Here is a 26122-nt window from a genome sequence, read left to right as displayed (position 1 = left end):
GCAAGAGAGTGCTGTTCTTGCAGTCATCCTTTCAGTGTAACTGCACTTTTAAATCCTAAAACTGAACAAAGGGAAGCCTGGGCAAACGCTATTCTACAGCAATATGTAAATAATATGCTAATTTGTACTGTTTTTTATTGTTTGGATTGTAAATATATAGGATGGATAAAAATCTGGCATATGAAATATGCAGTATTGGGCATGGTATTAGCAGCCTAAAAAGGAGAATATACAGCAGTTAGCTCTGCTATTTGTCCTTCTCATTGCAGCTACTAAATGGATTTCATGGTGAAGAAAGTGCAATATAAACAGTATTTTACAGAAATATCTGGAGAAGAAATTGATATGCTTTCAAAATGCCTATAAAGAAACCTGATACCTCTTCAGACTGTACTCACTGCCATCGTCTGTTGGCTGCAGAAGACTCTTAACAATAAAATTGGGTGATACAGATTCTATTGTGAAAGGTTTTAATAAGTACTGACAAGAACTAATGCTCTGCAAAAGTCCATGACTATTACGGAAGGAAAGCTAAAGAGTTTTCTGCTAACATGACCACATTGGACACTAGAGCTACTGAAGTAGACTCTTAAATTAACTATCAGAAAATCTTCAGTAAATTCAAGCAAAAACTGAAGAGAATAACAGCTTGCATAAAACGTAAAATCTGATCATATGATAGAGACTATTGGAATTACTGGAAAATCAAATCAAATGTAGAAATGTTAGATTTAAAGATGTGCCAGTGGCCAAAGAAGTGCCAGATCCTCTTGTATTTTGTTAAAATTATGGTTTGTTTATTTCACTTTGACACAGAAAATTATTCTGTATTTGCTGAAAAAGATACAAAATTCCTTCTAGACAGAGGCAGGGAGATCAGTAATGGAGCTATAATTGCAACTTTTGTGGTTTATAAAAAGTGAGAGAATTTTGAAGACTGTTATAATAAAAAAGATACTGCAGTATGAAGATGGGCTCTTTGTCCGTATACTGAAAATAGGAGGGTGGGGAGAATTAATTGTGGGCTTGTTTGTTTTTTTTTTTTAAAGGAAGGGTTTCATGGTGTCCTACAGGTACCTTTCTGGCTTTCAGAAAAGTTTGTTACCTGTGGCAATAAATCTTTTTTTTAGGACAGTAAATCTGGTGCAGCCGGGTGGGAGTGGAGGAATATATGTTTTGGAGAAGGATTGTATTTGAAAATTGACACTCAAGTATTGTTTCTCTCTCTCTCTCTCTCTCTCTCTCTCTCTCTCTCTCTCTCTCTCTCTCTTTTTTTTTCCTTTTTGTAAGATTGTGGGCACGTTATGTTGCTTTGGCATGTCACAGGATTCTTTATAATGTTGTTCTACTGCATTTCCAAATTTAGGCACTAATCCTGCAGTTATTTCTGTAGCAGTGCATCCCTATGTTATCAGTGTCTGACTAGAGGATTTAGTACAGCAAATGTGTTGATCAAGATTGCATTCCTGCAGTGTGTAGCATGCAGATGCATGGCTATGTCCACTCATTAAAGTAAATGATGCTTCTCACAGGCACAGCAGTCTGTCCACATGCTACATAGAGCGTATTAGGGGTCTCAGTCTCTTTTTTTAGATTTTTTTTTCTTAGCTTTTGAACTGTTGATGTTTCCAGGGACACTGATGATGTTTTCAGGTCTAAGGTATTGCCTCCATTTTTTAAAAAAAAGATTCTGCATCTTGCACCCTAAAATCTGCTCATGTTCAAAACAATGACAAAATAATTTGTCTGAATGTCTGCTGAAAGCTAAACCCTGGTCACCGGATTTCTCTGCAAACAGTCATGAATGTGGTACCCAGAATGACTATATGATTTGCACGTTGCTTAGCTGTGCCTGTCTATATCATTTGGGTGTCCAGATAGGATAGTAAATGTAATATAAAACCTGCTGTTTGTGAGCCTTTTAAGTTGGATGTGAATAAATGAGGTGATTTAGTTACTATGGCAACAGGTGCCTTCAAATATATATTACTCTGTTGGCTTCACTGAGTTTACACCAAAATAAGTTTGCCCTGTGAAGTTGTATCAAATTCTTCGTTCAAATAGTTTACAGTATGTGACCCTAGTGCTGCAGAGACCTTCACTGGTATAAGGCTCTCCCCATGAAGATCCTTTGCAGCACTGGGGCCTATTTTTTATCACTATATCCCTCTCCAATTTTTTTTTTTTTTGACACTGCAACTAGAAAAATGCTTTTATAATATAGTATATGTACTTTTCACCTTTTAACAGAAATCTGGTTAAGAAGTACTGTCCCAAACGTTCATCAAAAGATGAAGAGCCCAGGTAAAATATATGCATTTAAAGTTTTACATATATAAATAGCAAATACCACTGTATATTGTTTAATCTTTTTTATCCTTAATGGAACTTTTTCTGTGTAAATATTTTTGATGGATAAATTAGCAAATGAATTAAATCAGGACTTCCTTTGTTTGGGTTCTTGTTCTATAACAATTAAATATCACACTTTACTGTTCCCACTATTGGTGTCTTAAAGTTTTAGGTGTTGTCAATTTGTATTAGCAGCTTTCCAAATTAAACTTCATTTAGCAGAAGAGTTTGAAAGTGAAGTTTTAGTGCAATATATATATTATATAAAATTATATATATATTATATATATATATACACACACACACACATATTCTGGCATTACTTTTATAGGATTGGGAATAATTTGGCCTTAATGTGTGTGTTTCTTTTTCTTACAATTTTTATTAACCCTTTGAGAATCCTGGTAACGTTCTACCAATGCAGCTCTGCAGACTTGGGTTTTGACTGCATGCTGAATTGTCATTTATTTTTGGCTAGTGAAACTCAAGTGTGTTACCCTGGCAACTTACTTTGGCTCCAAGAGGCAAAGTAGATTTGGATGACCATTTGTGAGGGTAACACTGCATGTTAAGCAATTCCATTGTCAATGGTGTAAGGATACATCTACACTGCAGTGGGGAGGTGTGATTCCCAGTTCCGGTAAACGTACATGCTTGAGTTAGCATGCGGGGTGGCTGCGGGGACACAGCTCGCATCATGTGTATGTAAGATCTCCCATGGAGTTGTTCTTTGGAGGCTAGCCTGAGCTACCACCAGTGCTGCCAGGTTTAGCACACTTGCTCCAGAAGTGCTAGCACGTGTATGCCCACAGTCACTCCCAACTACAGGGTAGACATAGCCTAAGAGAAGTGCTTATTTTGCTGTCCTTGTCATTGATGATATTTGATGTCTGATTAAAACACAGTGCTAGTTTTTAAAGTATAAATAATTGGACTATGAATGAAAGAATGGTGAAAACTTAAGGGTAGCATGTGGGATGGATTTCACGTTGCAGCCAGGGAAGTGCTATGCAGAAATGCCTTGGGGAACCCCACCAGAAACACCTCCAGTTCTATTTAAACCCACCTCCAAAGAAATCTGGACGGCAGGAGTCAGGATTTCCAAGTCCACAATGGAATTCAGGATGCCAGCTTTAAGAAGATGGCAATATTCCATTATTAAAGAAAGATGCATATTTTAATATGGTGACTGTTTTTGTTTCTTTCCTCCCTTCCACACACACTTTCTACCCTTATTTTTGCCCCTCCTCCTCCCCCTTTTTAGTGCCAGCCATAGTGGCACCTTACCTCCAGCCAAGAGGTGGGCAGGCAAACAGGCAGCTGTCTCCAGAGCTGATAGCAAACTTGTTCTGTAGATCATCCATCGGGATGCATATGAGTGGTATGATTGGCATGTTCCACCCTCAAGACCAAGCACATCATCTCTGCAACAAGTTCAGCCTCCGAGCCTAGGGACCTAAGTCCGTTCCCAAGCTCAGGCCTCTCAGTTGGCAGCTTAGGATACCACTAAACTGCAGGGCCTTTCAGGTAGTATTCTTATTCTTTCTTTTCCACTCCCCAGAATCCATGTTCTTATAAACTATGTATGAAGAGACATTAGAATGTGGTACATCTTAGGCCCAACGTCGGCTTTCCCCACTGTGCATTTTCACTGTAGTTCAACATTAGTCTAAGGCTTATTTTACAGTGTATCTAATTTTAACACACACTATGTTCTCTTAATGGCTAAGTAAAGAAATCCTTAGTGAAAGTAAAAGTCAATTTCACCTTGTGTTTTCAATGTGTATTTTGTCAGGTTTACATCCTGTCTAGCCTTTTTTAACATCCTTAATGAGTTAAATGACTATGCAGGACAACGAGAAGTAGTAGCAGAAGAAATGGGACACAGAGTCTATGGAGAACTAATGAGATATTCTCATGATCTAAAAACAGAAAGAAAAATGGTAATTCCTATATTCTTATCCAACAATCGTGTATAAAATGACTGTTTTCATTCAAAGAATCTGTATACTTATTTGTCCAGTCAGTAGTATAAATGTGACAGTAGTGTCAATTATAAGTTTTATGTGCAACTTAACATAACATCAGAGTAGCTCTCTTCAATACATATTTACTTGCTATGATGTTCAAAATACAAATATAGAATAGTGCCCATTAATAACTTTTGAGTAAATAACCCTGGTCTATCGTGCTGTTCTTTCATGGATAGTAATATCTCCAATAAAGTACCTTGATAAATTAGTAAGCAATTGACATAGCATACTGAATGTAAACTAGAACAGAAACCAGTAAGGTTAACAGTATCTGAGATTTGTGAAAATGTCTTATTTATGGCCTTACAGCATCTTCAAGAAGGGCGAAAAGCTCAGCAGTATCTTGACATGTGCTGGAAACAGATGGATAATGTGAGTTTTTCTGTTAATAGTGTACAGTTCTGCACAACTGTTGCCATTACGTTTGCGTTGGTGTTTAGTTTAGCTGTATCACTGAATGATCGCATTAGATTTATTGTTCAGTAGCCAAGACAGAATACAATGTACTTGTAGTTCATTACCTAATTAATTTCTCTGTAAATTGTTGTTCTTTGTAGGAGTTACCTTTTTGGGGTTTATGTGATGTAGAGAAGTAGCTTTCAAATATATTAGAATTTTCTTGAAAATAACACTCAATCCTATGTCCTGGAGGCATCTACTAGCAATCCTTCAGCCTAGCAATCCTTCAGCTATCAGTCCCTTTTCTCCTCGCCTGCTCTCATTGTAATCACCTACAGTTTAAGAAATAGCTTATTTTGTGGGACAGTTTCACTAGTTATGTTCCATCTTTTCACATTTTTATAGATTTACTGCTGCCTCCTTAGTAGTTGTAGTAGATTTTCCAAGTTTCTGTTCTTACTAATTAACCTCAAATTAACTCAACTGTGTTTAAAGACTTGAAGGTATGTAGCATTTACTTATGCATCATTTAGGAAATCAAAGCTTTAAGTCCGTCATCAGCATTGGACTTGATCAAGATGGCTTGTAACAAAAGGTTTATTCAAGAATGCTGCTATGTCTATTGTATAGTCCTTTTTTGTTTATTTCACTTTCAGTCAATATAAACTCTGTTTAATAGAGGAATACAGGCAGAGTACTCCAGGGTTCCATTCTTTGAAAGCCCCAGTTTAAAAGGAGGCAGAACAGAAATTCTACTTTCCATGTCTCAGTGATACTTTTGAAGTGATATTGACAAAGATTCCTCCTGTGCCAATACGCCATCCTTAGAATGTGTTGCTTCTTGGTCAGATATCCTAAAACAATGGTGAAGAGGTGGAAGATTCATATTTAGGAAGGCAGAGTCAGAAGAATGAAAGACATTTTTAATTTCACATGCTTTACATCAGGGGTCGGCAGCCTTTCAGAAGTGGTGTGCCGAGTCTTCATTTATTCACTTTAATTTAAGGTTTCACGTGCCAGTAATACATTTTAACGTTTTTTTAGAAGGTCTCTCACTATACGTCTATATATATTATATAACTAAACTATTGTTGTATGTAAAGTAAACAAGGTTTTCAAAATGTTTAAGAAGCTTCATTTAAAATTAAATTAAAATGCTGATCTTACGCCGCTGGCCCACTCAGCCCGCTGCCAGCCTGGGGTTCCGTTCACCTAGGCTGGCAGCAGGCTGACCGGGGCCTGCGGCCAGGACCCTGGCTAGCAAGGGGCCGGCAGCCAGAACCCTGGGCAGGCAGCCAGAACCCCAGACCAGCAGCGGGCTGAGCGGGGCCGGCGGCCGGGACCCCAGACTGGCAGTGGGCTGAGTGGCTCAGCCCGCTGCCACTCAACCCGCTGCCGGTCTGGGGTTCAGTCCGCCGGCTCCTGCCAGCCAGGGTTACGGCTGCCGTTCCTGCTCAGCCCGCTGCCGGTCTGGGATCCCAGCCCTGCCCACATAGAGGAGTACCTACCTTCTCCCTGGTTCTACCCCATTCTCTTCCTCTCTCTCTGCACTGAGCTGAGGGTGGGAGTGCACTGAGCACAGGGTTGGGGGTGAAGGAGCAGGCTGGGGGTTGGGGTGCAGGGTCTGGCCAGGAGCTAGAATGAGGGAGGGGGCTCAGGGTTGGGACAAGAGGTTTGGGTGTGGAGTGCTTACCTGGGCAGCTCCCATTTGGTGCGAGGGGTGGGGGTGGGAATGTGGGGGGTGCAAGAGTTAGGACATGGGGTTTGAGGGGGCTAGGTATGTGTGGAGGGTACTGGAGTCAGGGCTGGGGTCGTGGGGGGTGCAGGGGTCAGGGCAGGAGGCTGGGGTGTATGGTGGGTGCAGGGGTCAGGGCATGGGGTGTGGGGGGCTAGGTATGTGGGGGGTACTGGAGTCAGGGCTGGGGTCATGTGGGGTGCAGGGGTCAGGGAAGGAGGCTGGGGTGTGTGGGGGGTGCAGGGGTCAGGGGAGAGGGCTGGCTGTGTGTGAGGGGGGTGCAGGGGTCAGGGCAGAGGGCTGGCTTGTGTGAGCGGGGTGCAGGGCTCAGGGCAGGGGGCTGGGGTGTGGGGGCGGAATGTAAGGTGCAGGGATCAGGGTAGAGGGCTGGGGTGTTTTGGGGGTGCAGGGATCAGGGCAGAGGGCTGGGTGTGTGTGAGGGGGGTGCAGGGCTCAGGGCAGGGGACTGGGGTGTGGGGGGGATGTAAGGGTCAGGGCAGGGGGCTGGGGTGTGGGCTGGGGGTGTGGGGTTGCTCCCAGCCCCCTGCCCAGAGCGGCTCATGGCAGGGGGCTGGAGGGGATATGCCCTGATTCCACCCCCCTTCTCCAAGGCCCTGTCCCCCACCTCTTCTCCGCCTCCTCTCCGGAGCAGCGAGCGCACTGTGGCTCTTCTTCTCCCACTCCCGTGCTGATCCGTGGCAGGGAGAGGAGAAGGGGCAGGAATGCAGCACGCTGGGGGAAGAGGCAGGGGAGGGAGGAGCTTGCCTGCCCTGCAGCAGCAGCTGGCAGGACCAAGCTTCTTCATCTCTGGGGGCGGAGAAGAGCAGGCCGGGGCGGGCAGGATTTTTAATGGCACACTGCTGCCTGCCAGGGTACCGGTCTGGGTTTGGCAGCAGGCTGAGCAGGGCCGGCAGCTGGGACCCGGCAGGCAGCAGTGTGCCATTAAAAATCGGCTCACGTGCTGTCTTTGGCACGTGTGCCATAGGTTGCCGACCCCTGCTTTACATAAAGAAGAGAGGATAAGCAATAGGATTTCAAAATACTTCATTTGTAAAGTGTCAAGAGAGGGTAGCAGTTGGTTGCTGAAGATTGTTCATAAAGGTTCAACATTCTTTCTTGGAAATCTTGCCTATTGTCACCAAATTTTTGGAAAGGAAAGTGCTAATCAGGAAGAAGATTACAAAAACATTTGCATTTCTGAAACATTTCCATTGAACCAGTGCCAAACAGAAGGAAGGAAGAGCGAAGGAAAATCATTAAATCATTTTAAGGTGAACTGACTTCAGAACAAAAGTGAAAACTGAGTTAATCCCAGTTTTCTATGCTGAGTGGTCCCCATTTACCAGACTGAGGGACATGCAGTGCAGAAATAAATTTTTAATTAACCCTTTTTTTCCATTCTCCTACATGAAATCCACTGGGCACTGCTCAGGTAACTGAAGATGGTTATTTAAAACTTATTTCTGTGCTGAATGCTCCTCCCATGCTGGGTAAATTGGAGAGGCAGTTCTGGGTTTGTCACAGTTTTAATTTTTAGCTTTCCAGTTCATCTTTGAAACTTCAGTATTACAAAGGCTAACTTCCCTCTTAATGTCAGAATAAATTAGAATTACATATCACTGCACAGGAAAAATCTTAGTGATTTTTCTGGAGTCAGTCATCTGTCTTGGAAATCGATGTGATTGAACCTGAAGAATTCTCGATATCTGCATAGGAATATATTTCAGTCACTATGGATTTGTGATGGAAAACAGCATTACCGGTCCTGAAAAACACCATTCCGGCAGATGCTAGCACTTCATGTGCTCACATACTTTGATCATTTATTGGTGTGTATGTATCTTCCTTAATGTATTGTTTCAAGTCCCATCTAATTCTGGCTTAAAAATAAGGAATTAACAGGGCCTTGGTGAACATGATGGGTAACAGCCTTTTCTCACTCTGGATGTTTAATAGTGGGGCATAAAATAGAGCCATCATGTGTCAACAGTCAGAGACCACCTTACAGTAAATGTGTTGAGAATTGCAGTCTCAGTAGGTTGGCAATACTGACAGTGCACTTCTCTGTGAGATATTCTCAAATATATGAAGATTAGTTGTCTTTGGCTACAGAGTCTCTCAACAAATCTCTGAAGGCTTGATCTATGCTGTGAAATCTGACAATATATGACAGATTTGTTATCAGTAAGGTTAGCTAATATGATGCCAAGTATGGGTTAGTGTGGTCAGTGTAGACCAGGACAAACATTGTTCAGCATTGTATCAGAGGGTCTAATTTTGGTTAGCTGAGACATTGCTGAACACTATTTGTTCTGGTCTATGCTCACTGCTAAACCATGCTCAGTATCTTGTCTATTAACATCATTGTAACAAATTGGTTAAAGAAATGAATTTTAAAATTATATAGATGTCTGGGTCCAGATTTGGATTTTCTTTCCCAGCCTCTTTCTGCCCCCCCGGGTAATCTGAGCTAAAATCTGGACCCAGCTGTTCTTTATAATTAAATTTGTCTCTGTAATTGGGTGTTCATAATTTGGTTGCTTGTATAATAATTTTAAAACCTATTTTGAACATTTCTGTGCTGGAACCCCATTAAGGTAAATGGAGCAAGTTGAAACCTCTGGAGAAAAGGTGGTTTGACTGCAGATCGAACAAGACAGCAGTGCTTTGATTTTCAGGGTGAAGGCTCTTCTCAGCCAAGATTAATGGAAATTTTAAATGGAAGCTTAGATATCTAGGTTTTGAAGTTGCTGTAAAAATAAAACCGTACTATCTGTTGGTTTGTTAGAGCAATATAGTTTTCATGATTTTTATAGAGCAAAAAGAAATTTGAAAGAGAGTGCAGAGAGGCAGAAAAGGCACAGCAAAGCTATGAAAGACTGGACAACGACACAAATGCAACTAAGGCCGATGTTGAGAAGGTAAGACCCATGACACTTCTTCCTCTCCGCATTCTTGTTGTTACTATTATTAGAAAATGTTAATTTTTGTTGGCTTTATTTTTTGTAGCAATATTTGAACAACATAATATATTTATTTACATATTTTAGGCAATATCAAAGTTACAGTATAATTCATCTTTTAAAACTCAATGTACAGTGTAGTGAGGCATATTGACATATTTTAGTCTTTTAATTATTCAAAGGATGATCACAGAGCAAATTACAGATAATGTCTAAGACAGAAGCTGTAGATGGGGATATTCGTCTGATGTAATTTTTGGTGTAATGTGCTTAGAATCTAGTTTAATGGTTTCTATTTTATTCTCCTTCTGAACCACCTTTAGTCCAATGGCTGCAGAGGAAGTTTTTATGGCAGTTCCTGAATATGACCTGTAGATTGACATTACAAATTTAATGGCACTCACATTCCTTCCCTTTTTGTTAATTATAGGGAGAAATGTTTGTGCCTCCACATCCACTGTGACTAATGTTTTTATGTAATTGGTGGGAAAGCTAGTTAAAGTAATGTTACATTTCTTTTGAGAGAACACAAATGAGGCATGTTTGTACTGATGTGACTTCCCATTAGGCTAAGCAACAATTAAACCTGCGTACACACATGGCAGATGAAAACAAAAATGAATATGCTGCACAACTACAGAACTTTAATGGAGAGCAACACAAACATTACTACATTGTCATTCCTCAGATTTACAAGGTAAAACAATATTTAATAAAATTAATTTCTTTATTTTTTGAGGGGGAAGAGGATTTCAAAATCTAAAACTTAAAGAAAAAGATAATCTTGGTAGATCACTTCCATCACCTAAGCTGGTAAAGATGTCTAAAGCATATCTGCCTAGGTTTTTATTAGGTTACATTTATTGTTCATAGCAATTAGATTTAGAAATGTAAATAAAATACTGTTGTAGTTTCTGTGAATATTGTTATAAATAGTAAGCTTCCTTTTGTTTGCTTAAAGAATACTAGAATCATATTGCAAAAGAAGAAAAAGTTTCTTTCAAGGACATACATTCTGTGCAGCATTCATTTAATATAAAGTGATCCATGGACGGCAACAAATGGGAAATCCCTCAAAGGTCTTGAAGTCTGTTGAAGCATTTGGGATAACACTGGGAACCTCACAGGCTACTCATCATCACTCCCATAAACACACTGGTCATTGGGGCACCATCATTGATGAGCAATCCATTAATTTTCTCCACCCCTGGTGATTGTTTGTCAGTGCTTGAGTCTCCGCAAAGCCCATTCCTGTCCACTCTTTTATATTGTCAATCCATCTCTTCTTTTGTCTAATTCTTCTTCTCTTCCCCTGTACTGTCCCTTGGAGGATGATCTTGGATAGGCCAGATGATCTTGTTACATGGCTGTACCACTTCAGCTTGCGCTTCTTCATGGTCATCAGGAGGTCTTCATATGAGCCAGCGCATTGGGTGATGTTGCGGACCTCTTCATTAGTGACGTGGTCAAAGTAGGAGATACTTCTGTAAAATCCTGGGCATCTCATTTCTACTACCTGTATTTTCCGTGCAAGTTCTGCCGTAAGGGTCCATGTCTCGCGCGCATACAGAAAAATGGAGATGACCAATGCGTGCAGCAGTTTCAGTCTGGATTCCGGGGAGATGTTCTTATTCATCCGAATTGGCTTTAGCTTTGCCACTGCTGCTGTTATTTCCGCAGTTCTTGCCTGAATTTCTGCCTTGGATCCTTCATCAGTGATGACTGCCCACAAATACTTGAACTGTTTCACTGTCTCCAGCTCTTGTCCACTGACAGTGATACGTGAGCTGATCCCATCACGTTTGTTTGTCGTCAGCTTGGTTTTCTCTGCACCGATTTCCATGCCATATTTTGCGAAGGTTTCATCCAGTTGTTTCACAAGATTGGCAAATTCATCTTTATTGCCTGCCAGGACATCAATGTCATCAGCGAACCGAAGATTTGAGATTGTTCACCCCCAATGCTGACTGTGCATATGTGATCTTCTAGGGCATCAGTCATTATGCGCTCCAAGTAGATATTGAACAGTGTGGGCAAAAGAAGGCAGCCTTGCCGGACTCCAACAGTAGTGCGAAACCACTCTCCCATTGTGCCATTGATGAGAACTGTACTGCTGGCCTTGGCATACAGTTGTTTAATGGTAAGAATAAGCTTATGACCAACATTGTACTTATTCATGGTTTCCCAGAGAGCTTGGTGCCATACTCTGTCAAATATCTTCTTGAAGTCAACAAAGACGTGGTAGATGTCCTGCTGGTGGTGTAAGTATTTCTCACATAGAACACGAAGGTTGAAAATCTGTTCTGTAGTACTTCTTCCAGCATGAAAGCCGGCCTGTTCTTCAGCAATGATATTGTCTGCTTGTGTCTTCAATCTGTTCAATATGACTTTCAACATCACTTTGTTGGGATGGCTAAATAAGCTAATGGTCCGATAATTTTGACACAATTGCAGGTTGTCTTTCTTTGGCAGAGTGACAATTAGTGACTGTGTCCATGTGGAGGGCCAGTCACCGGTCTGCCAGATCTTGTTGCAGATTTTGGTGAGTTCACCTATTACTATTTCTCCTCTGAATTTCATCAGTTCAGCTGGGATGTTGTGAATACCTGTAGCCTTTCCATTCTTGAGTGATTTCACAGCTGTCTCCACTTCTTCACATAGTATTGGAAAGTCATCCTCCTCTGTTCAATCTGGGCTGTCTAAGACACTAGGATCTCCATTTGTCTGATGGTTGTATAGATCAGAGCAGTAGTTTGGGGTCCACCTATTGATGATGTCCCTTTCTTCTGTAAGACTGTTCCCTTCTTTGTCTTGAATTGCATTAGCTTTGGTCCATCTTTCCTTCGTCAGATTTTTTACAACCTGGAAGTTTGCTATTTTTATAATTGATACGCTCTTCAGTTTTAGAGCATTGTTTTTCAATCCATATCTCCCTGGCCACCTTCATTCCTTTCTTGATCTTTCTGCCAATCGCTCTGTATTTATCAGCTCCTTCAGTGTGTTCTTGTCTCTCTTATGTTCTCTTCTAATATCACACATTTGTAGTATTTCATTTGTGACTCATGGTTTTGTCTTCTTACAGTGTTTCCCAAGGATGTCCATTGCTGCCGCATTCATTACAGCGTTGAAATTGTTGGTCATTGTTTCTATGTCTTGCTCTAGATCAAGCAGCGGGGCAAATTTTCTGCCAGTCATTGCTTGGAATGACTCTGCAACATTTTGGTCTCTGAGTGTGGTGAACTTTGGCCTGACAATTTTCCTTAGCCGCAGCTAAAAATTTAGCATCACAAGGTCATGATCACTTCCAGTATCAGCATCAGGGAAACTCCTTGTTTTAGCTCTGTTAATCCCAGAACAAAATCCATGTGTGCCATGTTGATCGTCTGGATGTTTTATGTGCTCCTAATATGTTTGCAAGAACCAGATTGTTACAGCTGGCAAACTCCAAAAGTCTCAATCCTATCTCATTGGTTACCGCAATACAGAAAGGGCCACAATAATCTTGCCAATCTGCCTGTGCGTCAGTACCCACTTTAGTATTCCAATCTCCTTGTACAATCAGGATATCTTTCTTGTGTACCTTATCGATAATGTCTTGGAGCTGGTTGTAAAGATCTTCAATTTGATCATCGTCCTAGTCTGTTGTAGGGGCATAGACTTGTCCAACTGTGATATTAAACGGTATTGCCTTTAGACGGATGTGGGTCCGGGGACCGAATAGGCCCACTGCTCCTCCTACATCTTGTAAGAGGTGATTAAAATGGGGCTGCCTGGAGAGGATGGGCTCCGCCAGGTTAGAAATTTGTCCAAGACACACCATATGATGAGCAAGTCAACGATGTCCATACCGGATTGATTGCAGCCCGGATTAATAATGACTGGGTGCCATCCCACCAGGGCAGACGCGACAAGTATACTACTGGTGTAACCCCAACAAAGAGGATCCGTGGAAGAGGTAACATCACCATAGCCACATGGAATGTAAGGACATTGAGACAAATAGGGAGGTTGAAAGGACATGTACGGAGTGGTACAATACACCTGGCACCTGCTAGGAATCTCTGAGGTCAGATGGAAGAACTTTGGAGAGGTACTAACGGAAGAAGGCCATGTACTCTATTACAGTGGAGAGGACAAACATGTCAATGGCTTAGGATTTCTTGTGCATAAAGATATCAAGAATTCAGTTTTAGGATGCCGCCCACCGTCCAGCAAGCTCATTTCCATCCGTCACAGGCTATTACTGAGAATCAAAGTGAGAGGAAACAGAGGAAGAATGAAAACCTTGAATTCATTTACAAGTTTAATAACCTGAGAACACATGAGATTTTCCAGGAGCATGGGAGAGGATCGCAAAAGAATTATTTATTTGAAACTAGGAATCTCAGGAGGAAATTTTTCTTCCTTATTTTTTTACCAGGTGAAGAATGCTACCTCCAGTGAATCTGTCAGTGGAAGACTAAGGAAGGAATTATAGTGCATACCTGAGACTGCAGAAATCCGTGTATTAAGCAAAGACCCAAGAGGAACATTTTTGATCAGAGACTTGGTTTATTACATTTCTCCAGGGTTAAAATAAATTTTTTGTTATGAGAAATTACTCTTGTTTCCTGAAGTCCTTAGCAAATATGATCCCAAAGACCTAGTTTTACTTTATAACAGAGTCTTTCAACCTTTTTCCATATGCGGACCCCTAAAAATTTTCAGATGGAAGGTGCAGATGTCTTTGGAAATCTTAAACATAGTCTGCGGATCCCCAGGGGTCAACAGACCACCGGTTGAAAACCTCTGTGCTATGGTACCAAAATTGTTTCGCAGACCCCTTAGATATAGTCTGCAGACCCCCAGAGGTCCACGGAGCATAGATTGAAAACCACTACTTTCTAAGGCTCTTTCTTGGTATTTCTTTTTATTGTTTATTTGCAAGTGTTGAGTAATATTTACAAGCGAGTAATTACATGACTCAGCTGGTATAGTTTTATCTTAGGGAGATCACGTGAGATGCTGCTTGAGATATCTGCTTCTGTTAGGGTAGATTTAGCAAAGACTTAAGCCTACCTCAGATGCCAATTATTGTAACTAATAGGCTGAGTTTTCAATAGATTTTTATAGTGTCTTTTTATAGTAAGAGTGAGGTGAGCTCTGGATATGCATCATTATATAAATAATGGATTATTGTTGTTGTTTTTTTAATTTGCTCAAGGGTCTCTGCGATTTTGAACTTAATGTTACCTTTTTCTGTTTTAAATGTGGGACTGGCCAACATCCACTGAGATACTTGGATAAGAAATAGTTCTAATTGGCTTTCATTACAAAGCTTATATAACATTGATATTTTTTCTTATTTTCCAGAACACATCTCTTGCAGGATAGGGTTTGTTTCTTAAATGGGATTTTAGAATTGTGTCCCATGATATTCATATCTTTTCCCAATGTTTTTAATCATTTCTGTTCTTCTGTCCCAGTGTTTTTAATCATTTCTGTTGGCAACGTGTGTCAAATGGAAGGAAAGTTCAAAACAAAAACAAGATTTTTTTTAAGAAGCCTCAAATTTTTGTTAGCTAAGACTAGAAAGAATTACATAGGTGGGGGAGGTTAGAAGATGGGAAATTCAGCCAATTGTCCTACAGTATTTTCCAAATTTTATCTGAAATGTTTCTTAATTAAAGGAAGTGTCTATGTGATTACGGGGGTAGAGGACAGAGAGGAGACTATGATAATAGGAAGCCTTGTGTTTCCAAATATTGTTTTTAATAAAGAGTATCCAGTCTTCCTGATTACACTGTATTCTGTACTTCTTTTGCTAAAAAAGTGTCAATGACAAAAGTATTTAAAGAATATTAATTTTTATCTAATTGTATTCAGTTTTGTACTAATACTGGATAAAGAAATTCCATACTTTGTTATAAAATGGCTCCTGAATCTGCATACTTAACAGGAATATCAGTAAACAAAATCATCATATTATCTTTTTCTTCTTTGTAGCATCTTCAAGAAATGGATGAACGAAGGACCATCAAACTGAGTGAATGTTATAAAGGTTTTGCTGATTCTGAGCGCAAAGTTATTCCCATAATCTCTAAATGTTTAGAAGGAATGATTCTTGCAGCAAAATCGGTTGATGAACGCAGAGTAAGTGAATTCAGCTCATTTTGTTTTTTAATATGCATGAGTAAATTAACTAATATGGGAGCCATGTGGCATATTATTGAAAGAGGGGAAAATACACTAAATATTTCAGATTTATATTGTCCACTTATCTTTTAATCTAAAAGATCCAAATCCTGAAGTTAACGTTGTCTTTGGGCATTTTACCTGAGTAAGAAATGAGTTATGACTTCAGGATTTGGTCAAAATGCTCATTTCCTGTTTTGATGTCAGTTGTCTACATCAAAACTTTTTCGTACTTTTTCATCCTTTTGGCTCATCACTGTTAATGCAACCCCACTGGTACTTAGTACTCAGGTTGGCTTTGCACAAATGATCACTCCATCTTAATAGTCTATTTTGAAAACTATGGTTGGGTAGCGAGGCCTGGATTAAACCAATGTGAGTTTGTGATCTGGAGGCTTCTTGACTGGGAAGTGGGTTGACAGCAATTTATTTTACATGAGCTGCTGAAGAGCTGTCTGAAATAGACAGACAGCAGTTTGATCACACAAAGAACTAAGTGTAACGACTGGTATGGTTGTAAAGTCCAGTACTCACAAATTAGGAAATTCCAGAATTGTCTGCTTGTGCAACCTTAATTTGACCCCCTGGTACATAGCATTATGACCTGGTCTTTAAATTACATGATCACACAATATAAATGTAAAATACTGTATTATGGGATTGATCCTACTCACTGAAATGAGAGTTTTGTCATTGGCTTCACTGGTAGCCACACTGGACCTTATGTTTGTAATATATAAAATATTTTATATAAGGAATTATATTGGGAAAGTTTTTTTCATGTGTAATTAAAACAATTTACAGAAAATAGTGTATATGAAAGCTCACTAATTTGTCTGAAAGAGGAGGTATAAAAATTAATTATTACTGTGGAATGAAGGCAGATGCAATATTTGGTTTAATCTATAATATTAATATTTAAAAATTCTGTGTGTTACAGTAGCTAAGTATTATTTTATAGCTGGAAGATTTGAGTCAGGGATTTATTGACATACCCAAGGCTATAGAGAGAGTCAGTGTCAGAACTGATCCTATAAACTTTGGATTTCCTGGTTCCCTGTCCCACGGGCTTAGCCTCTAGACTATACCTTTGAATAGATTAGATCAGTGGTTTTCAATCTTTTTTCATTTGCGGACCCCTACAAAATTTTGAATGGAGGTATGGATCCCTTTGGAAATCTTTGACATAGTCTGTGCACTCCCGGGGGGTCTGCGAACCACGGTTGAAAACCTCTGGATTACATGATAGTACAAGTGCTAACAGGAAGATGGTATCTGTAAGCGTAATTATTCAGTTAGAAAGAATATTCATGTCTGGAATTATATTTTATGCAGTCCATATTGCTTCTGTTGTCTTGGGTGAGTATGTTTATGGCGTAGCCAGTGGAGTAAGAGTCATATGTGGAGATTTTTTTTTTAAGCTCACTGATGTTGCTTATGTACAGGATTCTCAAATAGTGATAGACTCCTTCAAGTCTGGGTTTGAACCTCCTGGAGACTTCCCATTTGAAGATTACAGTCAGCATATTTACAGGACTGTCTCTGATGGAACCATCAGTACACCAAAGCAGGAAGGAATGAAGATAGATTCAAAAACCACTGTGGGCAAGGCTAAGGGCAAGCTGTGGCTTTTTGGAAAGAAGCCAAAGGTAAGAATTGTGAAGTTACTATTCCCAAATAACAGTGTGCTCAGGATTTGTAGTTTGTGGTACGAGGAATTACTTCTTTTAAAGGTGACTCACAAAAGAAAATTAAATTACATGCTTTCCCCTTTACTTTGCAGGTAGAGGTACCAAATGGATTCTACTATTTATTGCTGGTTTTGCAAGTTTGTGATAATATTTTCATAAAAATGCGTTCTGTTTGAAAACACTAAATATTTGGTCATATAGTAAAACTTCTAATTTTTTGGAGTTTCATATGGGCAGGTGCCAAAGGGAAATCTTAAGACTAAACAGATAAAATAATTAATAGCTATAAAACTACTTTTGATAAAAATGTTAGAACAGAGATGTTATTCCTCTCTTACTTCTGTGCATGTAGGTTTAATTGACACTTTCTGTGAAAGATGCCTTCATGGACCAACAAAAAGGGCCACTTATACTGGTGTTGGCTATTTAAATAAGTAATCGAACATACAAAGATTAAATTAAACCTATTTTAGATCTTTTTTACTTGTTCCATATTAGAGCATAACAAATCATTTAATTATTCCCACAAATTTTAATGAGGACTTTCAGTGCTGCTAGTCACTAGCAACTTAGTGAAATAGAAAAGCTTTATTATGATGAAAGAACTACTCTCCAGACTTCTTTTCAGCTGGGATTTATGTTTTTGCAGATAATATTCCAGATACACAAGTCTTCTCTAAGGGGAGAGATAGAATATCTAATTCCTGTATCCTCCTCATAGTTCATTTCTAATTGCTTCTGTGTGATAGCAATTAGAAATGTAGAGATTAGGACTGAATTTAAATTAAAGGACACCATCAATTTGAAAATCATACTTCTGCCTGAAAATTTTAGCCATGGCCTCATCTGGTGTAAATTGGCTATTTCCATGGAAGTAATGAAGCAGATTTACACCTGCTGAGGACCTGGCCTTTTGTTCTTACTTTAGTTACAATTAACACCTAAGATGACTGTAGTTGAAAGAAGGTATCAGGAAAAAAATATCTCTCTCTTCTCCAGTTTTACTTTGTACATTTGATAGCACTTTGTATATAGTCACTGTTTACTTTATAGAATCATGCTACAATTCTGCAAATACTTACACATTGAGTAGTGCTGCTGAACAGAGTGGACCAAATCATGTATAAAGTTACTCATATATAATGGTTACGTGCATTGCAGAATGGAAGCTTATGTCAGTGTTTCTCATTTTCTGAAGGAAAAAACCAGTGACAAGAAAACATACTTTTTTTTAAAGTATTTTTTAAAAAATCAGAGCATTATTTAAACAATTTATAACAGAAACTGGATTTTTTTGATTGATTTAAAGAAATTCTGGTTGACAAACTAGCTGGATGTTCAGGTAGCCTTTGTGACTTGATGTATCTGTGAATCTGGTGGGTTTTAATTTGCATTTCAAGATACTTGACCTCTTCGTAGATGGTAAGTTCCACTGAGATGGTAGTTTTTTGAAAGGGGAAAGAACTATAGAAGATGGAGGAGAGGTGTATAGCAGGTGAGGGAAAAGCAGATTAGAAAAGGAGCTAGGGAGGAGGAGGAGATAAGATTAGAGGCAGGTGCTTTAAAACAAAAGTGGAGGAAGGATGAGGACATTAAAGAGGATGTAATGGTGAGGAAAGCCATACACCTAATGTCAAAGTCCAAAGGCAGTGAATCTACCTTACCTACTTCAGTAATTCCCCACAACTGGGATTACAAATTCATCTTTCTGTGACTGACCTATTTAGGGATATCATGATGGTAATTCTGGGTTTAGCCTACCACATATAATGGAAAAAACCTTACAGAGAAGGAGGAGCAGTGCAGGGTGGGGAAGAGCAGGAGTCTAGAAGGATAATAGCAGGGGTAGGGCAGAGGTTCTCAGACTTTTGTACTGGTGACCCCTTTCACATAGCAAGCCTCTGAGTGCAACTCCCCTTTATAAATTAAAAACACTTTTTAATATATTTAACACCATTATAAATGCTGGATGCAAAGCGGAGTTTGGGGTGGAGGCTGACAGCTCGCGACGCCCCATGTAATAACTTCATGATCCCCTGAGGGGTCCCGACCCCCAGTTTGAGACCCCTGGGTTAGGGAATACTGAAGATGCTATTGGGAAGTATTAAGGAAGGAGACTATCTCAGGTACTTGGATATTGCTAGGATCTTGGAAATTGCGTGGAAAGTTTTCTTAAACCTGTATCTGTTATCTGCACCAACTTTAACTCACATGACTAATTCTGAATAAAACAGTTTAGAAAAATGACTATATTTGCTCTGCAAACTGTTCTAAAGTTGATGGTGGTAAGTCTTCTAGTAAAACATGCTACGAACCGTTTTTGTATTGGATGGAAATTTTGTTACTGAAAGACAGAATTTTCATTTTAAAATTACTTTGAACATTTGGCTTATTTATTTCCTTTCTTTATTTCCATATTAGCCACAGTCCCCACCCCTTACCCCTACTAGTTTATACACATCCACTACTCCTAATGGGTCCCAGTATCCCATATTCTCCATTGAACCAGTGCATTATTGCATGAGTGACATAAAAACAGGGAAGGCCAGAATTCCTTCTTTCAGAAGCCTCAAAAGAGGGGTAAGTTTGATAAACAGTTGAAAATGCATGATGGGCTATGAAGTGTGTTTGTGGTGTGGCTTTTCTGATACCCTCCACCCTCATTATAAGGCTCACTCTGGTGTAACACGGATAAAAGGTCACTTTTAAGGTAGTTTACTCTCTATTACACAATAGTTACCTTCATTTTAAAAACTTTTTATGACATTAAAAATGTTTGACTCCAAAAGGAAAGTGTTATAAAGAGGGTGCTGAGTATGTGTTTGAAATCTTTTGTTGTTGTTGTGCACATTCACAAATGTCTTACCTCCATCATGTAATGCATTTTTGCAGTAATTTATTATTGGGTATATAGTCATCACTGAACAAATTGACATGTCTTATTTTCTGATGTCTTACTAAAATAGTAGAAGCTGACTTCTGAGAAACTGAATTAAAATGGAAAAACCCATCTCCCGTTGTAGTTGAAATGCGATAGCGTGCAGCTTTTAACATGTTAAACCATCATTCATTTCTTATAATGGATTATAATTTTTTTACTGTAATGTACATTGATAGTTAAATTGCTTTTGTTTCCTAAAGGATTTTTTTTGTAAAAACCTTCCATCAATTATAAATTACTACTAAATGTCACTTTCTGAGATTTATTAGGGGAGTGCATTTACTAATTTATAATAGCATATTCAGCAAATGGAATTTGTTCCGTTGACAATAAAATTGAAAAGTTGAAATGGTTTCCTAGAAACATATATTGTACTAGTGAAAAATGAACTGGCATTATTCCATTATGTCAGTGAAACATAGTCTTTCTTGTTTATGTAAAATTTATAGCATTTGTTGATCCCCATAATCAGAAATTTAGATATATTTGGTTGGATTTATTTCATTATTTTTCTGATATTAAAAACGAAATAAACCCTCTGTTTCATTCTGTATACAATCATGGCGGATTCTGTTGCTCTAGAGTGGAGATCAAAGTCCAACGTCATATGGCAATCCAGTTAATGATTAGAGGAGCCCTGGCTGTCAGTTGATTACATTTCAGATTATTTTAAATTTACATTCTTTAATTTACCTTACCTAGTGCCCAGTTACTCCAAGACCCTCCAGTTACTCTGTATACCACCCCTTATATACAGGAGCCTAAGTTGCAGAAGACCCTTGTGGACATCTAAGATCTTGATGAAGGACAGATTTCCCCTTTCTCTCCTGTGTCAATTGATCAAAACTTGCTTTGGCCAGGAGAGTATAAGGAAACTCCTTCAATGCTGTTCATTAATGAGATATGGGAGGCTGTTGAAATAACACTAACCTTTTCCGCTTTCTCCTGATTACTGAACATGCCTGCTTCTGATTCAGGAAGCAAGGTCTGATGGGTTTTAACCAAGTAGGCTATTTTATTACATGTAAAAATCATCTAGTGGCAGTTTTACTGTATGAACAGAAAATGAAGTGCATTTTAAATGAAGTTTTTTATTTTAAAATGCACTGATCACAATCCAAAACAGAAAGGTTAGCGAATCTGATCAAATATGGCATTAATTAAAATTTACAAGGATCATTCAAGCTTTGACAGATCTGAGCTCAGCTCAGTGTAAGTCCCAAAGTACCAAACATTATTCTCTCTTGTAAACCTTCAGGACAGCAAATATAATTTTTAGTTTCATTTTTAAAAATTTTGCAATATTGTGCAAGCACTTTAAAATACTACTTTAACAAATATCGAGGGAACTGATGCGTCCTTTTGCAAGCTGAACAATTTACCATAGTTGTAAAAAAATTTCCTGTCATATGGCAATTTAATATTTTTATATATTTTGATGGAAAACATATACAGTATTTCAGATATTGTACATTGTCACTATTTAACACACACACACACACAAACACACACACACACACCCCTGTTATTTCCACTCTTTTATTGCTGTAAAACATTTTCTCAATGGTATTGACATTCTCTGCTATCAAGTGGCATTTTAATTTGCTTTGTTTTTTAATTTAAATTCACCAGTAAATTGGCAAATAGTATGCACAGAAGCTGAGTGTGTTGGATATTTTGTTTACCTGCCCTGTCCAGGATTTCACTCAACGGATATTTGAACAAGGCCATAAACAGGAAACGGCTCTCATTACTCTGTGCTTTGTGCATCATCAAGACTCCCCATCAGCAACTGTGTGTAACAGAAAACAAATTAAAACTGTAGGGGTTTTCTTTGTTCACTGTTACCGTGTCCATCTGAAATGAGCATAAATGCAGCTATGTTGTTTATTTAATGTGAAGGAGAAACCCAAATATCATTCCATGCTATAAATCAAGGGAAAGTGATTCTGCAAACCAGACACATCAGATAATGGGTAGTTTTTGTCACTTATTTGTTAAAATGCATTATTATTTATTCTACTTCAAATTTGTAATTGTCAAAGAGTTTAATGCTGTGAAAGGTGCCAGCTTGATATCAGTTTGAATGGAAATCCCAGCCTTAAAACAGGCCTATCATAAGAAATGGAAGTGCAAACCTCACTCATGCTTCTCTGCCAGTTCTTCTCACTGCGTGTCTGGGGAGATTACCTCTAGAAAGCAGAGTAGTTCAGTCTATGTCCCCATTACATTATTAGAATTTACTGAGCTTGCTAGACAGGGGGTTATTAATAAAGGTGGATTTTTAGGTAGAAACTTGTTAGAAAGTTGCTTAAATGAGACCTCTAACCTTTCACGTATGCCACTCGTCAGCAGTCAGACAGTAATACCATTTGGTCACAACTGATGTGGTGAATATGGATCATTGATACATTGATGAAAGGGTCCTTTCTAACCCCTTCATGGTGCTCTGCTTGAGAAGCTTAACAAGTTTGGTAGGATCACTCTGAGTGTATGGCACGTCCCTGGGATATGGCACCTTGTTGGAGCCGTACCAGTCTTGTCTATCATAAGGTATTGCTTTGTCCCAGGAGAAAATCCTGTTTGTTCTCACAGTTTGTCTGTAGATTTTAATATTTTTGAGTATAGCGCAATGATCAATTGAACAGTTTAAAATGTAAAATTAAATTTTTAAGCTTGAAATGGCAGAGAAGGTATTTTGCAGCTTCCACGGGAAACCTCTCTATTTTTGTTCTATTGGGATATTAACAATCTTGAAGTGATGCAGTGTATTCCTAGTCATGATTAACCAAATTTTTGTATATGGTAGACCAGCCCATCATCATCATCAAATTCTTCTGCTTTGTGCAGTGTTTGCTGTATATTTTGTTTTTCTCTAAATATATATTATAAATACTAAAATTAATAAGTCATTAAATGACGCCATGCATTGTAATTCCATATGGTAAACTACCCATTATCATTTCAATGTAAGCTTTAATTGCCAGTAATTCTCTCAGCATAAGTGCACTTCAAACTTGTATTTTGCTGTTTTTGTGCTGATAGTGAAGTGCATTATTTAATTTTGAGTTTGTAAAATTTTATTTTGAAATAATATTTTAAAGATATATTTTTAGGAATAAACCTTCACTTCCTAAATGATGATTGCATGTGAATAACTTCCCGTTTCTTTCTGTTTTCAAATGAACTGTTCAGTGGTCGGTGAAGATGGTAAGCCTGTGTGCTGATCTGTCTGCTGTACTTCTGATAAAATAGCATGAAAGTAATCTTTTGAAATTGTTTCCATATCATAATTGCTTTGAATCAGGTGCTGAAATACATTTTCAGATTTTTCACCTTGTATACATGGTCTTTCTTTTTAATCATCCATGTGCAGTGTGAGCTAATTAGACCTGTGATCTGGATGCAGTTTATCTATGACTTAGAGTGAAGGTGGACAGATTTCATGTGTTGGTCATAATGAAAATATATTTTATGATGTATCAGGGATTGATAGAAAAGCTGTCATATAGTTATATGAAAAGATTGTGCAAGTTTTATAAAGCGGGAAACATGAATAAGAATAATAAAGGGTCTTTTGGACTTAATTTGTAGTGGTTGAAGGAAAAATACACCTCTTTCCACTTGTATTGCCAAGCTCTCAATTTGGATGAAAAATTCCAACACACGCCTATTGGCATTTAGTTTCCTGGAGTGAATCAATGATATTCACAATAAGAGTCCTGTTCTTCTAATTTTACTATAAGGTACCACTGATGTAAAAAGGCGGCAGGGTGGATGAGAGGGGCAGGAGGAAAGTTTGTCCTTTCTTGTTTCTTTATGATGCGTAAAGAAAGCAACATGGTGGTGGCTGTGTTTTTTACATTAGAAATATCAGATCTTGATTTCCCTGGTTGTACTGAATGACTGAAGTAGTAGTGGAATGATGATATCACAAGTGACAAGGGACTGAAAACCATGCAGTTGAGAAGGGAAGAAATTTTTAGACACATTGTTTAAAACTTGGTGTGGGCTGGTGTTGGGTCAATGAATGCCCATTTAACTCAAAATCCTGACAGTTGGGAGAACTGCACTGCTTGTTAAATTCTCCCCTTTTCAGGTTGCCTTTAATGCCAGATTCTTTTTCAGTGTTTAAAACAAACAGTCTTCTAAGTAACTAGCACATGAAGAATGCAGCATTTTTATCAATCGGTATTACTGTATTAACCCTAAGGCTTGAACCTTTTTTTTTTTCTCCGCTACCCGAATGCATATTCTCTCTCTCTCTCTCTCTCTCTCTCTCTCTCTCTGACATGCATGTCTGTCGTTGAGGTGTGGGCTTTTGGCAACAACCTCTTAAAATTCATATGTATAAATACCCATGCACACTTAATTGAGAGGACATATGGGGTCTTATTCCTGCAATATACTAAGGTGAGGGAACTCATACTGCCCATAATCCATATTTTCTGTAACTTATTTGGTAAAAGGATTTGAGCATTTGAAGTTAGTTTTTTATGCAGAATTTCAATAACCATCAATGTTTGAGCAACAAACTGTTCTTCGAGTAGTGTCCCAATGGATGCTCCACTTATTTTTGGATGAATACCACGATTGTATTCTTTTCCTTTGGCAGTACCCAAGTAAAGTGGAAAACAGACTCTCTAGGCAGATTGCAAACCATATAAACCTATTGATTTCTGGATTTCAGTTGTAATTACTATTTGGTACAGTATTGCATGCTGTCTGTTAACTTACTAAATTGGCTTTGATTGCAAGGACTGGACTAGGAGGACCTATGATTCAGTTTTTCTGTGTAATTGTTTACAGATCCATAAATTATTTATTGTGGACCTAACCCAGCTATTGAAGAAACTGTCAGCATTTCTGTTGACTTCAGTGGGACCAGTATTAGGCTGTAGGCATAGTTGTATCTACAAAGTAACTTACAGCAACTAAACGTTATTTTACAGAAGTATATATTAAGATAATTGTGGAAATACTGATGATGGGGTGTAGTTCACCAATGTTGATAGAATTTAGACAGTATGAAAAAATGTTTTTTGGTTAGATACTGATATTGCTCCTGTTCATTAAGTGATTGTTGTAATATTATGAAGAATACTTTGAACTGGCATTACTGTACATGAAAAGTACTTAGGGTTACAAATTTTGCTGACTTGCACATTTACCAGATCTGCCGTGGGCAAATTAATTTGCATATGAAACAAAGAAACTAAGTCTAAATTTCCTCACAGCTTAGCTGAGATGGTTATTCATTTTGATTTATTTTCTGCTAGTGTGTATTCTAAGTCAATTTATTCCCCATCATGTATCACTCTTGTGATATGTATCCTATAAAGATTTTATTAAGACTTCTTGTTTGATTATTTTTTGACGATGCCTAAAAGTGCACTAGGCACTTCAGGATATATATTGAGGGAGAGATGGTGAGTCTTTCGAAATGCCTATAATCTAACTTGTCACATGATGTGACTGAACAAAACAGTAGGGAGGTGACAGAGTGAAGAACAAGGGCTGTGACACTATGATCATACATACTCAGTTTAGATGTATGCTTGATATAGCCGTGTATATAGTATAGTTGCTAAGAAGGTTCATTCTGATACCTCATGTCAGAGAAAACTGTTTGTGTGTGGATTGTCAGTAGAAATAACTATAGACAGAATTTTCCAGTGTTTAATGGTATTTAACTTTGTTGCAGGGTCCTGCATTAGAAGATTTCAGTCATCTGCCACCAGAACAAAGACGTAAGAAACTGCAGCAGAGAATCGATGAACTCAACAGAGAACTACAGAAAGAAACCGACCAAAAGTAAGTGTGTCCTTCACAGC

General features: G+C 38.6%; 1 protein-coding gene across 4 annotated transcripts in view; it reads left to right on the top strand.

Moving 5' to 3' along the window:
• FNBP1L (formin binding protein 1 like) overlaps nucleotides 1-26122 on the top strand; it is a 95689-nt gene that overhangs the window by 63240 nt on the left and 6327 nt on the right. For 2 of the 4 annotated variants that reach the window (XM_073357021.1, XM_073357022.1), the window contains exons 3-12: nucleotides 2251-2304; nucleotides 4148-4295; nucleotides 4695-4757; nucleotides 9336-9440; nucleotides 10051-10179; nucleotides 15468-15614; nucleotides 17102-17305; nucleotides 19769-19927; nucleotides 23484-23498; nucleotides 25993-26102. In XM_073357021.1, coding sequence (XP_073213122.1) covers nucleotides 2251-2304; nucleotides 4148-4295; nucleotides 4695-4757; nucleotides 9336-9440; nucleotides 10051-10179; nucleotides 15468-15614; nucleotides 17102-17305; nucleotides 19769-19927; nucleotides 23484-23498; nucleotides 25993-26102 — 1134 coding nt within the window. The remainder of the gene's footprint in view (nucleotides 1-2250; nucleotides 2305-4147; nucleotides 4296-4694; nucleotides 4758-9335; nucleotides 9441-10050; nucleotides 10180-15467; nucleotides 15615-17101; nucleotides 17306-19768; nucleotides 19928-23483; nucleotides 23499-25992; nucleotides 26103-26122) is intronic. The other 2 variants (XM_073357024.1, XM_073357023.1) reach the window with 2 other exon arrangements.

This window comes from Lepidochelys kempii, chromosome 8 (genome assembly GCF_965140265.1).
Source record: "Lepidochelys kempii isolate rLepKem1 chromosome 8, rLepKem1.hap2, whole genome shotgun sequence".
NCBI classification, from domain to species: Eukaryota; Metazoa; Chordata; order Testudines; family Cheloniidae; genus Lepidochelys; species Lepidochelys kempii.
Note: the sequence above shows the minus strand (reverse complement) of the source record. Positions and strands in the feature narration are given on the sequence as shown.